Here is a 14,521-nt window from a genome sequence, read left to right as displayed (position 1 = left end):
AGGCAGCAGGACCGGCAGGTGACTGGGAAAAAAACAGAGAAGGGAGTGAAGGGAGGGAAAAGAGCAGGTCTTTATTATGGTGAGTAACTTTGACATGCTCGCGTTGCGCCCAGTGCCAGTCCATCCGTCATCCAGCTCTCCTACTGATGAGCACTGGAAACAAATCTGAGCAAGCCAGGCTTTATTTTGCCGCCTGGGTGACTTGTCGGAGTCGTCACGAGCCCATGTGTCCCAGCTTCCCTCCCCACAGCTGATGTCTCCCAGGCTCACTTTCACCCGCTGGGAGTCTCTGCCTCTCTTCTCCCTGTTTCTCTCCATCTCGTCTATTCATTATGCAGATAGCCTGTTTTTTTTTCTTTTGCCAGTCCCTGGTGTTTATTTGATTCTTTATTTATTTCAAATGTTTTTTCTGTTGTTTATCTGTTTCCAGTGTGCGTGTGTGCGTCTGTGTGTATATGTGCGCTTGATAAGTTGCGAAACACAGAGGGCATCAATCACTGTCACTTAGCTGCTCAACTTGTCGCTCAAGTCCTCCTCCAAACCTTCCTTGCCTAGTCTAACCTTGATGAATTTCAAACTCCTTCAATACATAAATCTATGAGGGGGGGGGGGGGGGGCAGAGAGGAGGAGGAAGAAAAGATGGAAGACATTTAGATGAGGACAAGCAATCTGAGTCAAATATATGTTTACACATTTACAAATGAGAAATCCAGGAGCACAACGTCAGTTCTCATATTCTCCACGCCCATGGCTGCCTGCCTGCCGCTGTAAGCAGACTTCTGAAACAGTTATTTAGATGAATGATTAAAGTTAAAGCACAGCCAGCAAAGAGTCTCACCATTCTTATTTGAGGAAGAATGGGCATGCTGTCATCTTTTGATGCATTGCCTGCCACCCTGCATGCAAACTAGACACACTCACTCCAGCGATGCACTACTCCTCGGTCCCTCCTCTCCTCTCAGATGTGTCTCCAAAGACTTGCCTCGGGTGATTGATCAGGTGCTGCTGTGGTATCACCGTAGATGTGTGGGAAGTCTGCCCACCCAGTGAGCCGGGCAAACAAAAAACACTCTGGCATGCTGATCTGATGTGATCAGTAGGAAGAACAAGGGAGAATTACTGCACACTCTTGATCTATGGCCACAGAAGTCTGGCTCCTGAGAGGGAAATCTTCTAATGGCATTATTGATAAAGCATATTGTGGTTTGTGTTAACTTCTTCCTGTCTAGCTTTGGGCAAACCGAGATGAATGCAATGCATTGGACATTAGCAGCGTTTTAGAAATTCTATTTTGTCAAATTATTGTCAGATTTCATTACATTTCCTAATGTCTCAAAGAAAAGTATATCTCTCATTCCTTTTGTAAATGGAACCAAACAGTGGTTACTGTTATGCTATAGAATGTACAAGGGTAACAAGAAGACTGTTAATGTTGTGGGTTAATTAGTCCCAAACACAGACACACACTGGGACCAGGTTTAACAGGGTTTATTGTAGGGCTGGACGATATTGCCTTAACTCAAAATCGCGATTAATTGCCGCTTTGTCCTCGATCATCGGTTATTATGCCCGGTGCCAAAAGCTGTGTGCGTGTGTGTCGGGACGCTGAAGTTTCAAACCTGAGACCTGTTGCTCCCAAGCCACTGATAATCTTGCTGCGCTACAAAACACCCGATTAATCACCACCCGATTAATCACCACCCTTCGCATTGCATCGGTTACTGGGCATAAATAAGATAAGATAAGACAAGATAAGATAAGATAAAACTTTATTAATTCCGAAGGAAATTCTTGTGCCAGAGGTATCAAGTTACATTAAATGCAGTTAAGTACAGAGTATAAGAGTATAAGTGTCACTATAATCCAAAATAAGAGTACAGTACGCAGTATGAGCACAATATATGATACATGGATACAAATATGGAGATGTAAGGTGCTAAGTAAACATAAACATAGACAAGTGGAGGGAATGACAGTGATGCCTGACATGATTATCTAGCGCTTCTCCCTACAGAAAGGGTTTCGATATATTTTCGGTTAATTACCCAGCCCTAGTTTATAGTAAACAAGAGTTCTAAGCAGTGATGGTCTATTAAAGGTAGGATAGGAGAAAACTTAGTGAGAGTCAGCCAGATTTCAAAAGTAAACACACTCCCCTTTCTCTCGGAGCTCACCCCAAAGCCACTCCTCCCAAAGCCACTCCTCCCAATCACATCTTTGAGATGTTACAGGTCTCAAGCATACTTAAATAATCAGTAATAATAAATAATCAGTTTCTATTTGGTATCAAAGTCACTGTTTGTTCTTCTCTTTTGTATGATTGGAGCTGTGTCCTCCTGCAGTTGGAGCTGCAGCCTCTAGTTTTCTTCAGCAAACTCCAGCTGACTATAAGTGTCAGTTAATACAGTTGTCCATGAATGTCTCCTGATTCTCTGAAGATCTACAGGGTGTTTTGTACAGTGGTTTGACTTTCGGGTGTACCAGGCTGTTGGCTGATTTTTTTCCTCTGGTATAGTTCAGATCTCATCTATTATACACACAGGGCAGCTGTGCATTAGATAAAGACATACACCACAAATGACACATTTTCACTGATGTATCATAAATTCCTAAAATGAATCTGTGGATTTTTGTGGAGTCTCCTCCACAAATATTTGTTTCTGTTACAGAATATCGTACAACATGCGCATAATTATATCTACTGTCTTTATTATGTATTTGTTTTTGTTAATATCTAAATAAATACATTTCTTAGGGCTCTAGCAGTTATTTTTCTTCTCTTTTGCTAAGGCTGATTCGTTTGGGAGTCGTCACTTGATATATAAAAAAATATTTAAACGTGTTCTTGCTGATTTGGCAGCAGTGTTTAAACGTACATGAATGAAAAACTCCCACACACACTCTGCTGGCTGTGATGCACATTGTGCTGTTAGTGCTGCGTGCTTATTTGGCATTGCTGATTGTGCTGTCTCCTGGGATGATATCTCACATTGTTCTGTAATCCCACTGCGTTTTACAAAAGATGGTGTTAACAAGAGCTGTATTATTTGTTTAGGGAAGATAATCTCTCTGAGTACACTGCCTTATAGAAGAGGTAGCTCTATCCAGATGTAAGGAAAATGATTTGTTTCGTCATACCTCTTGCCTTTTTTTTTAAACAACAAGTGAATTACTAGATTGCTATAAACAGCTGAGTGCCATTTTAGATTGTGAGGCAAAGAGAAAAGCTGCTGCAGGTGATGAAATTTAATTACATTGATCTCAAGCTGGGGTTTGTGTCCCATGTTAAACCGTTCTTTGGTCTTTAACATCCTGTTGAACACAAAATCTCAAACTGAACTGTAGATATTTCAAACACTACATATATGACAACAAAAAATGTACTGTACATGTAACTACATATAAATACACCTTTACTGTGTCACTTCATGTTCAATCTCTTTAGATTTATCACCAAGGTGACTTTAGTCACAGGCACAGTTTCATGCAACATGCAAGCTTTTTTCACAAAAAAAGGCAGTCATTTATTCTCTGCAGTCAAAAGTTGTGTGGTTACAAAGCATTGTTTTACACCAACAACAAGTTTCTCCACTTTTTTCTTGGCTGCTGTGGATGTTTTAACTGATAGATACCTGAACACTGCTCACTTTTTGATTGTTGAATTGAATTTGATTGTTTTCATTGGGACAAAATGAGTGGAATTTGTGTCCCATGCAATTATACAATTTTTTTTTTCATTTTACTTTAATTAAATTTACTTTAAAACACCTTGGTGGCACTGAGCTATGTAAACACCGATTATCAATTACCCTCTCTTTGTCTTGGTTTGGAGTGTAGTATTAATCTCTTACATGAGCAGGTTTGTACCTGACTTAGTGGCTGCAGAATATATTCTGTTTAACTTTTAGTGAGGTGAAATGTCTGAATCCCTCTGACCTCTTTGTCCCCACTAGACCTGTGTTGCAGACAAATAGTACTGGTGAAGTATTAAAAGTTTATCTGGAGCTTGCGCAGCATTGGCAGGCGGTTTCACCAGCACACTAAAGTTGGTTAAGGAGCAGTGATAAGACGTCAATTAATGAAAAATATACAGAAAAAAATAAACACAAAACTCAGAATCCTAAAAAGTTGACTCGCTGTGTCAAAAAAATGTCATAATTGTTTCACATCTCAGTTTTCTAACCTCACATTTGTTACCTGACACACCACAGCCGGGGATTTCTGCATTTCCCTCTCAGCCCAATCTTCGCGGCATCTGCAATATTTTGCAATATTGTCAGCATATTACACTTAAGCCAGCACACAGTACCCTCATAAATCCTCTAATGTTGACATCAGATGGTGGAATACTGTCTCATTTCTTTCTTTCTTTCTTTCTTTCTTTCTTTCTTTCTTTCTTTCTTTCTTTCTTTCTTTCAGAATCTTCAAAGTAAAACTTTTGCTCATGATCAAACCAGAGTACTTATTAAATCTCGTCTAAAGTATGGAAAGGAGACTTTATCCCTTCTTTTACTAAAACTATTTTAGAACTAGGCTGGCCTTCTTGAAACAATATTACAGATATTACTTCTCAAGAAACCTCTGATTATTCTCCATGGGGTGAAGTGATTCTCATTTTTGTCTTATTGCACTCATAATCTCACTGTGTGTCGTATATATATTGTCTTTTTACCTTTTCTCTCTTTCTTTGCACTTTCGCCTCATATTGTCTTACAGTCCTCTCTGCTTTCTCTACACTCGTCCTCTTATTCGTTTTCTTTTTTCTCCCTTGCTGTGTTATCTGTCTCGGCTCCATTTCCTTGCTCCCTGATACTCCCTGACTCAGTAGCTTTCATTTTCATGATAATCCAGCGACACCACTGGACTGCGAAATCGCTTTTACTGCCTTTTCTTCCTCGTCGCCCCTCCTCTCCCTCTTACTCTCTCTCTCTCTCTCTCTCTCTCTCCATTTTCCCCTTACTGGTTTATCTTTTTTCCTTCTGGCTTTATTTTGCTTTTTGTAATTAAATGTCATTTTCAGCTTTCCGTTTCTTTCTTTCTTTTTTCTTTTTTTTTAGAAGGGGTGGCTGGGTGGGGGTTAAAAGTTTCTTTTTTTTATTATGTGATTATTAAAAACAGAACAGTCACTGCTTAAAACTGAACATGTCCAAGAGTATTGCATGACCACCACCTTAACATGTTCTGTCATTTTCCTCACTCATTAATCGGTTCTTTGTAAACTTATTAAATGTGATTAAATCAAATAGATAATCCATCCATTATTTTCTACCTCGGGTTGTGGGGGCAGCAGCCTAAGCAGGGAAGCCCAGACTTCTCCCAGCTGAGAGATATAATCCCTCCAGCGTGGTGCGGGACTGCCCTGGGGCCTCCTCCTGGATAGACATGCACAGAACACCTCGCTGGGGAGTTGCCCGAGGTGGCATCCTAACCTGGTTCCCAAATCACCTCATCTGGCTCCTCTTACCATGCAGGAGCATCAGCTCCATTCTAAGCCCCTTCTGGATGACTGAGCTCCTGACCCTATCTGTAAGGGAGACTCCTGCCCCCTCTACAGAGGAAACTCACATCGGCTACTTGTATTCACAATCTCATTCTTTCTGTCACTACTCATAGCTTGTGGCCATAGGTTAGAGTAGGAACATAGATCAACCAGGGCTTTCTGTACATGTTATGAACAGAATTGTTGACAAAGGGCAGCCCCGAACGAGTCTACCCTCTGCTGGGAACAAGTCAGACTTACTGATACAAACCAAGCTCCTACTCTGCTAGTACAGGGACTAAATGGCTCGTAGCAACAAGCCCATACTCCCAGAGTACTACTGTAAGGGTCAACATTCAAGGGCATGACCCATAAAAGGCCGTGGGATCTCATAGGTTCTGAGCCTTTATTGTAGTATGCATAGCAGCAAGCTACCTCAGACATTCTTCCTGTTTTGTCAGCCATGTCCTGGTTTTCTAGGGAGTCCTGCCTTGTTCATAGTAGGTGGTATTTCTGATCCATGGGATGAGACCTGTGGGTTTGCCCTAGGGTAAGATGCCCAAAGCATCTGTTCTCCAGGCATTCCATAAGTTTCTGGTTGTCTGTCTGTTGGTTAGATTTGAGGGATAGTAACGTTTGAAAATTCACTCCATCTCATCCTCAGACAGAACCGCAGACTCTCATTTGGGTCATCCTCAGCATATATCTATACCACAATCATCTGCTCAGCTGCATCTCATTAGTAATCAATGATGCACTGAAACAAAGTGCCAAATCACTGCCTATATATATGATAGGTATGTGACAAGTTTCCCTTTTTTTACTTCAGTGAAGTGTACAGATTTTAAATTTGGGAGCAAAGAGTCCGAAAACAGCAAACATGCAGTATAGTATGCTGGTATAATAATACTAAACCTGGCAGGGTGTTCAGCAGGCCATTCGTTTGTATCAAAAGGCTATACTGATCTGCGAGTAGCAATTTAATTTAATTTATTTTTTAGTAGACACACCCCCTTCCTTTTTTTTACTCACAAACATAACCAATCTGTTACAACGTTTGGAAACATTGGCTACAAACGATGTTTAATTAATTGTTCATATCATTCGTTTACTAATTAACTCTTACACATATCATCTTCCTTGGTTTAGTGCTGTGTGTTTTTATCTGCCACTTTGCATCACCCAGACAAAAACATGGTTTCCTGGAGACTTTGTTGAGCTGCTGACATCATGCATCGTTTTTGATTTAACAAAATATGAGACCAGCTATATGACCGATTTGTTAACCTCCAAAAATTCTGATCTGTTTTCCACTTCTCCCAGCTGTTTTTTCTCCCTGCGCTGCAGCACCTGCATGAAACAAAACAGCAGGTGTGCTTGAAGTTGAAAACACAACCCCCACACCCAAGATGAAGTATCACTTTGCACTTGTTGTCATTGTAACCATGATTAAAACAGGACTGAATGAATGCAGCTTGTACCGTTTCCCACTGTAGATAAAAGATGTTCGTGGGTGTCAGTGGGGTTTTTCTGTCCACTATAAAAAGCAGAAAATATTGTGAAGGCAAATGAAGGCAGAACTGATGTAGAGTCAATGGTAATATCCTCTGATTACAGTTACTAGAGAGCTTTCCTTTAAAGGTAGGGTAGGATATTTCATTCTGATGCACTTTTTGTTAAATTAGTGTAACTTCTCTTTACAATCTGATAGCAACCAATTCGTTCTTCAGTTTTGCTTTAAAACAAAGAATATTAATCATCTGTGGAAGCTATAAAACGCTAAAAACATCAGCCAATCCTACAAGGGGCCCCTGCACGGAGTATTGGCTGGTTGTCACTCTCTTCCTGCTCTGCGCGCACCAGAGAGGTACGTGCATGATGGCCGAAGTCATAGACTGGTTGGGAGGCGTGGCTTCGGGGTGAGCGCCGAGAATAGGGGCGTGTGTCTACTTTTAAAATCTGGCTGACTCTCCCTACCTTCAAAGGGGTAAACCTTCCAAACATCCATCCATCCATATATTTTCTTAACCCACTTTATCCTGTACTACAGGGGCTGGAGTCTGTCCCGGTTGATCAATGGGCAAGTTGTGGGGTAACACCCTGGACAGGTCGCCAGTCTATGGCAAAGCTCCAGTAGAAACAAGAAGTTTAAAAAAAATAAAGAAAAACAATCAGTAGCTGGCATCAGAGCCTGCGGTTTGCAGTGCAGAGAGAAACTGTACATTTGACTCTTCTGTGTGACGGCAGATCAATGCAGCCAGGAGCACAGTTAGAAATGAATTGATTGTCACCAATAAAACTCCAATTAAACAAAGGAACAAGCCTGGGAGAGAGAAAACTTAGACACACGTGGCTCTCATCTTTACATCAGTCCTCCAGGGGGAAGAAAGAATGGGGGGGGGTGCTAGGAGAGTGTGGTTCATTTCCTCTGAATGCTCTTGCCATCAAGGGGGTGTGGAAGTTATGGATGAATGTGAGATTGAGCGAGAGAGAGAGGGTCAGATTGCCGATTGACAGAGAGACAGAGGTGCTAGCATTGATCAAAAGCTTCCATAATGATGAAAAGAAATCTTAATTGTGGTGACATGTGATATATCAGATTTAGGCAGTCAATGGTGGAGCTTGACTGACCTTATTTAATAAGGTAGTGTGAGCTCCTTCATCACATAATTTTTTTTCCCTTCACTTAACCCATCTCCATCTGCCTGTAGGTGATTCCTGTCACTTTTTTCCATCACATTTTTGTCTCATAATCTCCTCATTGAACAATCCCGACATTTCATTCTAGCTTGTACTTCCAGGTAGGTTATAGGGCTTCCATCTAAGCGGCAACTAAGGATGCTTTTTTGCTCATATGAACCTCTAAATTAAGTTAAAGATGATAAATGTTCGCCATTCCTACAAAATGTGCAAGATCTCCTTACTCTCTCCTCTCCTCATCTCACTTCTCCACTAATAACATTTTCTCCACTATCCCCCTCTATCTCCAAAGCTCTGTAATCTGATTGTTCTTTCTATGATTGTGCTGTTATTGAGTTGCCTGGATCATACATATGTATAAGTCCACAATAATACTTATTCCTTCGTCTGCTGCTATTTCCTCCAGCATCCAACCAAACAATTCCTAAATGGAGGAAACACTAATGTTGTGTTGACACGTGTGCAGACACAAAAGTGAGACTCACTTCATCCCTTCAGTGTCACTCCAGAGTTAGACTGAGTGTGTTTGGTTCAGATTTATAGTGATAAAAGTAAAACCTTTAGGGTTGTAGTGACTTTGTTGGAGAATGATGAACGACCATTGTGTTTCCAAAAAAGCAATGTTGAAATAAGTGGCACTAATTCCATGTTTTCCCTGCTTGCTTTGTCATTTGAAAATTACATCCTGATGCACAGTGCAACATGTTGTCAAACTTTAACATAATAGTGACTCCTGAAGCAATATGTGTGATCATTTGGGTGAGAAAAAAACAACAATAATAATAAGTCTGGGGGGGGTGATGGTGTTGGACCATCATTATTTTCTTTTTCAATCTCTCTCAATGAGAAGACAGTGCTTCACCCACACAGCTCTTTGAGTTTAACATCTCTGAACTTTGTGTACCTGTTTGTGTCTGTCATGTCTAAGTCAGTGGACACACAATGGACAACACTGCAACCACCTTCTTCTCCCCCACCTCTGCTATCATGCTAGTCCAGCACTAAATGGGAGATTTTACATGCTTATATATACAACCACGGGACGGTGATCTGCCATTTTGGTTCGTTGAAGGTGGTGCTGGATCATTGTCTTATGCTAGAAGTCATTTCCATGCTAAATTTGGTAACATTTAGTGAATTTAATAAGTTCTAAACTATTTTATAATTCTTAAAGACAAATTCTAACCATCATCCCAAGTTGTTAAATTAATCAACTGTAAAGCTAATTTTGTGGAATCAGCTATAAGTTGGATGTAGGTCCTGCAGTAAAGAGCTATAAGGCAAAGACCTTAATTTATTAGTCTGTCTACATCCCCACCTTTGAGGATCCCTGTCTGCTTCTCGGAAATAAGGAGGTCCGGGCTTCTACTGCTCCTCTTCATAGATGAAGCAGTTTGGACAATGGCTGAATGGAAACAGCTATTTTTATTGAACCTGAACCTATGAAACATTTCTTCTTTGTATCAGGTTTTTTTTTTTTTTTTAAACTTCCACGTGTTAACATGACTGCTTGGTGTTTGCACCTGTGTGTGTGCTTCATCGCCTCTTCTTCACCTCCAATAGAACTCTTCCAGCTATCACTGTTAAAGTTACTTTTCAGTTGATGTAAGTTAGCCGAATAAAGGAATTGGAGTAAGAAAAGCATGGTGCTTTATTTTCCAAACTGTCAATCTGTCTCTGTATGCGGTAGCCTGATATGACCTTATAGCAAACATCTGCTGTTTCAAAAAGTCTATAGCATATAGATTTCATGTCAGGGGAAAATATTTGATATTTCTTCTAACAAATCCTCACCCTTTAAATGGATTTACTGTCAAGCACAAAAAATTTCATATTTATGCTAATAGAAAGTCCATCTATTTATTGGTTTCTGTTGGCATTTTATTACTTTCGTGCCACAGAAGAAGAAGAAGAAGCCTTTCTCTACACTCATCTTTTTCCACTCAATCGATGTTTGTTAAAGTTGCTGACTGTGTACAGTTGCTTCTCCCTCATCAGAAAGACTCATGCCGACCTCAGACCCCAACATAAAATCATTTTTGAGCTTCATGCAGTTGACCCTGAAGGCTGGGCGGAGGATCATGGTGTGATGTTGCTGCTGAACATGGTTAAGGATTATGATGATGGTGCTAGTTCGAGCTGTACACCATAAGCTAGAGAAATGATTAGGACTGCACCAAGCAGAGTGTTAGCCTGACAGATGGCAACACATGGAGCTAGCTGACAGCACTGCTGACAGCGCATTCACAGGAAGTCCCCATATTGCATGCGCTGTACACGCTGTTTGTTGCTGTCCGTATTCTGATGTTTTTCTGCCATCAACTGCTTATCTTCCGACCCGTCAGGGCTCACATTGCCTCTTCATCGGCTTAAAAATGCTAAACCTCTGCAGAGGCCTTCTATCGTGGCACCAAAGGGAATCAGGGTCCGTTACAAATCAGCAGGGAGACATTATCCAGTTGCTGGTCATTTATCAAAACCTTTCTTTTTTCAGTAATTCATTCCTTCAGTAGTCAATAAACTCTCAGTTATTTTCTCCTCAATCAATCTACTTAGGAGACAGCTCTGCAGGTATGTTAATGAATGGCCAGCAGAAATAGATACATTAATTGAATGACTGAATACATTAGGGGCTGTATTGAGTGCTGCACTTTTAATAGCAATATGGAGTTGTTATTAGGATCTTTGATTGATGAAAGATCAGGAAGGATTTGGCATAAACCTGTCGGTTCCACTGCGCTTAATATGAATGAAGTGAAACAGAAACTGTCCTTGCATGAGCAAACACAGAGATATGATCCTGTGCTTCTTTTGAAATGTTTTTTTTTCATGTATTCACTAAAAGAATAGTTTTAAACTTCATCCAAATGCATTCTCATGGGAGTGCATGTAACCCCTCTGAATAGTTGTAATACTTCTCACTGTCACTTCAAGACAGCTTTGAGCTTGAAGCTCACACGTGCACAAAGGTGTCTGCGTGTGTTTCCAGTCAATCAGCCCTCTGAGTAACCACCTGGGCTGTGGATTAAAGGCGGAAAGCTGTCTGAACAAAGGCTCACATCCATTACCTCACATACAGAGTTGTTTTGCTGTCTGGAGCAACACTGACAACAAAATTAAAGTGTGCTAACAAAAATAGATGGTTTTGTTTTCGCGAATTTAGCAGATGAAACACAGCAACATCTAATGGCTAGGATGCACATGGAAATAAAAGCAGTGTAAAAAAAGAAAAGATTACAGACGAGTGACCTGCGAAGCATTTAAAGTAATATTGTTGACATGAAATGAGACTTTTATTTTACAGTAATGTGCATATTACATTTTCTGTGGACAGGAGGAAAATTGAATTAGACTTTGTGTATGATTTGTTTTTGTCTTCGTGATCTCCTTTGCATGAAGTCAACCAAAGATTTGTTGCAAAGAACTTGTTAAAGCAACAACATTGTGAAGCATTGTTTAAGTGTGATGCTGCCCCTAATTATTATTCAATGCCTCGGTGTTGAACCCAAACAATTTGTCTAAATAAAATAATACTAATGTCATTTTTATCCTGGTATGAACATGGACATTTAACAAGGCCTCTGGTCCTTAATGTGCTCCCATCTCTGAGAGCTAGGGACACCATAATCGGCGTGTGAATAAGTCAGATGTGTGCTGGTCGGCTGGCCAAATCCTGCTCTCCACTGGACACTTACAAACAGCTTGATTTGTTTATAGATTCATTTGTTGGCTACCTATCCATCAACATGATTGACATGAAGTGACAGTTGCAAAAGAAAAAAATCAGCTCTCTGGGAGCTCTGGGAGAAGACACTACTTTTACTGTCCCATCTTGCAAAGACTTATCATAGGACAACTATATGTCTGGGTTCATCATTGGTCATATATGTAATAACGTATATATAGGAAGACATTTTCAGTTAATACTATGATATATTAGCTATGAGTATCATAGCCATCATACAAACTAGCCACTTGATGTGTCCTTGATGCATCCATTCACCCTGATGTCCACTTTGTGGCTCCATAACAACTTTGTCCAATTGTCTTAATTCTTACTTAGGGTTTGTAAGTGCATACATGTAATTTTTGCTGGAGGTTTTTTTTTAATACAGTAGTTTAAATCACTTTTTGTCACTTTGTCATTAAAGTGTCATTCTCCTGTCTCTTTTGTCAGGTGCAAGGGTTAGAGAAGCAGGTGGACTTCTCAGATCTGGGTCCGGTGAGGTCAGTGATGAAGACACTTCCATACGGTGTAGGTGGAGGCACAGTTGGGGGAGTGGTTAAGCCTCCATACCAAACCCGCATCTTCTCCACATCCATGGACCAGATACCCATGAAATCCAAGCCACCCACCTCCAGTTTCTTCAACCCGTATGACCCGGCCCGGAACCAATCCCTGCTACTGGACCAGACAGGCTACCGTTCCAAACGTAAGCCCTCACTAAAGACGGCCATGAAGACCAAAAAGATCTTTGGCTGGGGAGACTTCTACTTCAACGTCAAGACTGCGAAGTTCAGCTTGTTGGTGACGGGGAAGATTGTAGACCACATCAATGGTACTTTCACCGTTTTCTTTCGCCACAACTCTTCCAGCCTGGGGAATGTGTCTGTCAGCATCGTGCCACCAACCAAAGTGGTGGAGTTTGAGGTCCTCCAGCAGCAGCAGCTGCATCCCCACACCCAGCAGGAGGTCCAGATCCAGGAGACGCAACAGTCCACCATCGACCCCAAAGAGTCAAAGACCTTTAACTGTCGAGTCGAATACGAGAAAACCAACAGATCCAAGAAGTCCAAACCCTGCCTGTACGACCCGTCTCAGACCTGCTTCACAGAGCACACCCAGTCCCAGGCTGCCTGGCTCTGTGCTAAGCCCTTCAAAGTCATCTGCATCTTCATCTCCTTCTTCAGCATCGATTACAAGCTGGTTCAGAAAGTGTGTCCGGACTACAACTTCCAAAGTGATCATCCTTACTTTGGATAAGCAAACGTCATCGAACTGAAAAGAGAGAAAGAAAGAGACAATGTTAATTACAACAATGATGAATATAATGTTAATGATGGAAATGATAGTCATATTGATTATGATGAAAAAGCAGGGGACAGTTTTTTTGCCTCTAAACTGCTGTGAATTGTAAATCATGTATAATCAGATGGTTAGAATATGGCTGATTTCTCTGACTTATTTTCCACTCTTTTTATTTGTCTGTTTTTTTCCCCTGTAAATAACGTACTCAACCTCAGCAGACTTATTGTTTTTAGGTATTTGTTTCTCAGTGTTATTACTTTCTGCGGTTGGAGAATTCGGTTACAAACAGCTGGAATCAGTATTATGCCATTCGAGTACAAAGTGAGCCTGCGAGGCAGCTATGCTGGGCCGTCGCTGTATGGCAGACGCAACGTTATGGTAGACTGACTGTTAATCATCCTCTCAGCTCTACATTTCAAACCCTGGATATAAGAGAGTTATATGTATGAGAAATGCTATGCTGGATATGCATACAATATACTGTATGAAAAAGCACATTAAAATCTCTTAAACTGTCTTTTTGCTGGGTGGATGTTTTTTGTTCAGAGCTCAATTTCAGGCTACAAGCTGTGCAGCATATTCATGTTATCTAACCCAGTGAGGGCACTTTTATGAATTAAGCTACATTTGACTCTGATTAGGAATTCATGCTCAAGCGTCCAGTAAAGATATGTAATTTTAATTTTCTAAAATATATTGAGGGGAAAGTTTGTTATGGATTGAATTTTAACATGAAAACCAACCGTGAAACATTCTCAAGATGATAATGTTTGACTTCAGAATCCAGTTGAAGTATCTGATATGATTTTTAATTACATATACCCTGAAACTGAGAGGGGAAAAAATAACTATTGTATTGAAGGCTTATATGACTGACACATTTCTGTTTGTTTGATCGTGCCACCGAAGGAACTATTGCACACCTGAGTAAACATTTTTTCAGTTGTGCTCAAACCTCGAGGCAGCTTTCTTACAATTTATAGATGCTGAATTACTGGTGCTGGTGTCATAATCTTAGCTAACTAATAACATTTTTTTTTTTATCAAGGCTTTCGTTATGCTCAGAATATGAATTTATATGAAAATAAGGCAGGATTGGATCACCCTGTGAAAAAGTGATTATTAAAGCACCCATATAAATAAACACACATTATTTATCCTCTCTCAGCACACAGCACTGCACAGCACTGGTTCTTTCCTCTCCATAGTTTTTACACTCACAATTTTATTAGCAAACACACACACACACACACTCGATGCTAATTGAATCTTCATCTTACTCTGGCTAAATCCCCACTTATGGCCTTGATCAA

The 14,521-nt window shown here is 40.5% G+C and overlaps 1 protein-coding gene across 1 annotated transcript in view; it reads left to right on the top strand.

Moving 5' to 3' along the window:
* The window catches only part of nxph4 (neurexophilin 4), a 38,288-nt gene extending 25,125 nt beyond the window's left edge, over positions 1-13,163 (top strand). The window contains exon 2 of the mRNA XM_028406662.1: positions 12,357-13,163. Coding sequence (XP_028262463.1) covers positions 12,357-13,163 — 807 coding nt within the window. The remainder of the gene's footprint in view (positions 1-12,356) is intronic.
* The last annotated feature ends 1,358 nt before the right edge of the window (positions 13,164-14,521 follow it).

The sequence above is a fragment of the Parambassis ranga genome, chromosome 5 (assembly GCF_900634625.1).
Source record: "Parambassis ranga chromosome 5, fParRan2.1, whole genome shotgun sequence".
Taxonomy (NCBI): domain Eukaryota; kingdom Metazoa; phylum Chordata; class Actinopteri; family Ambassidae; genus Parambassis; species Parambassis ranga.
Note: the sequence above shows the minus strand (reverse complement) of the source record. Positions and strands in the feature narration are given on the sequence as shown.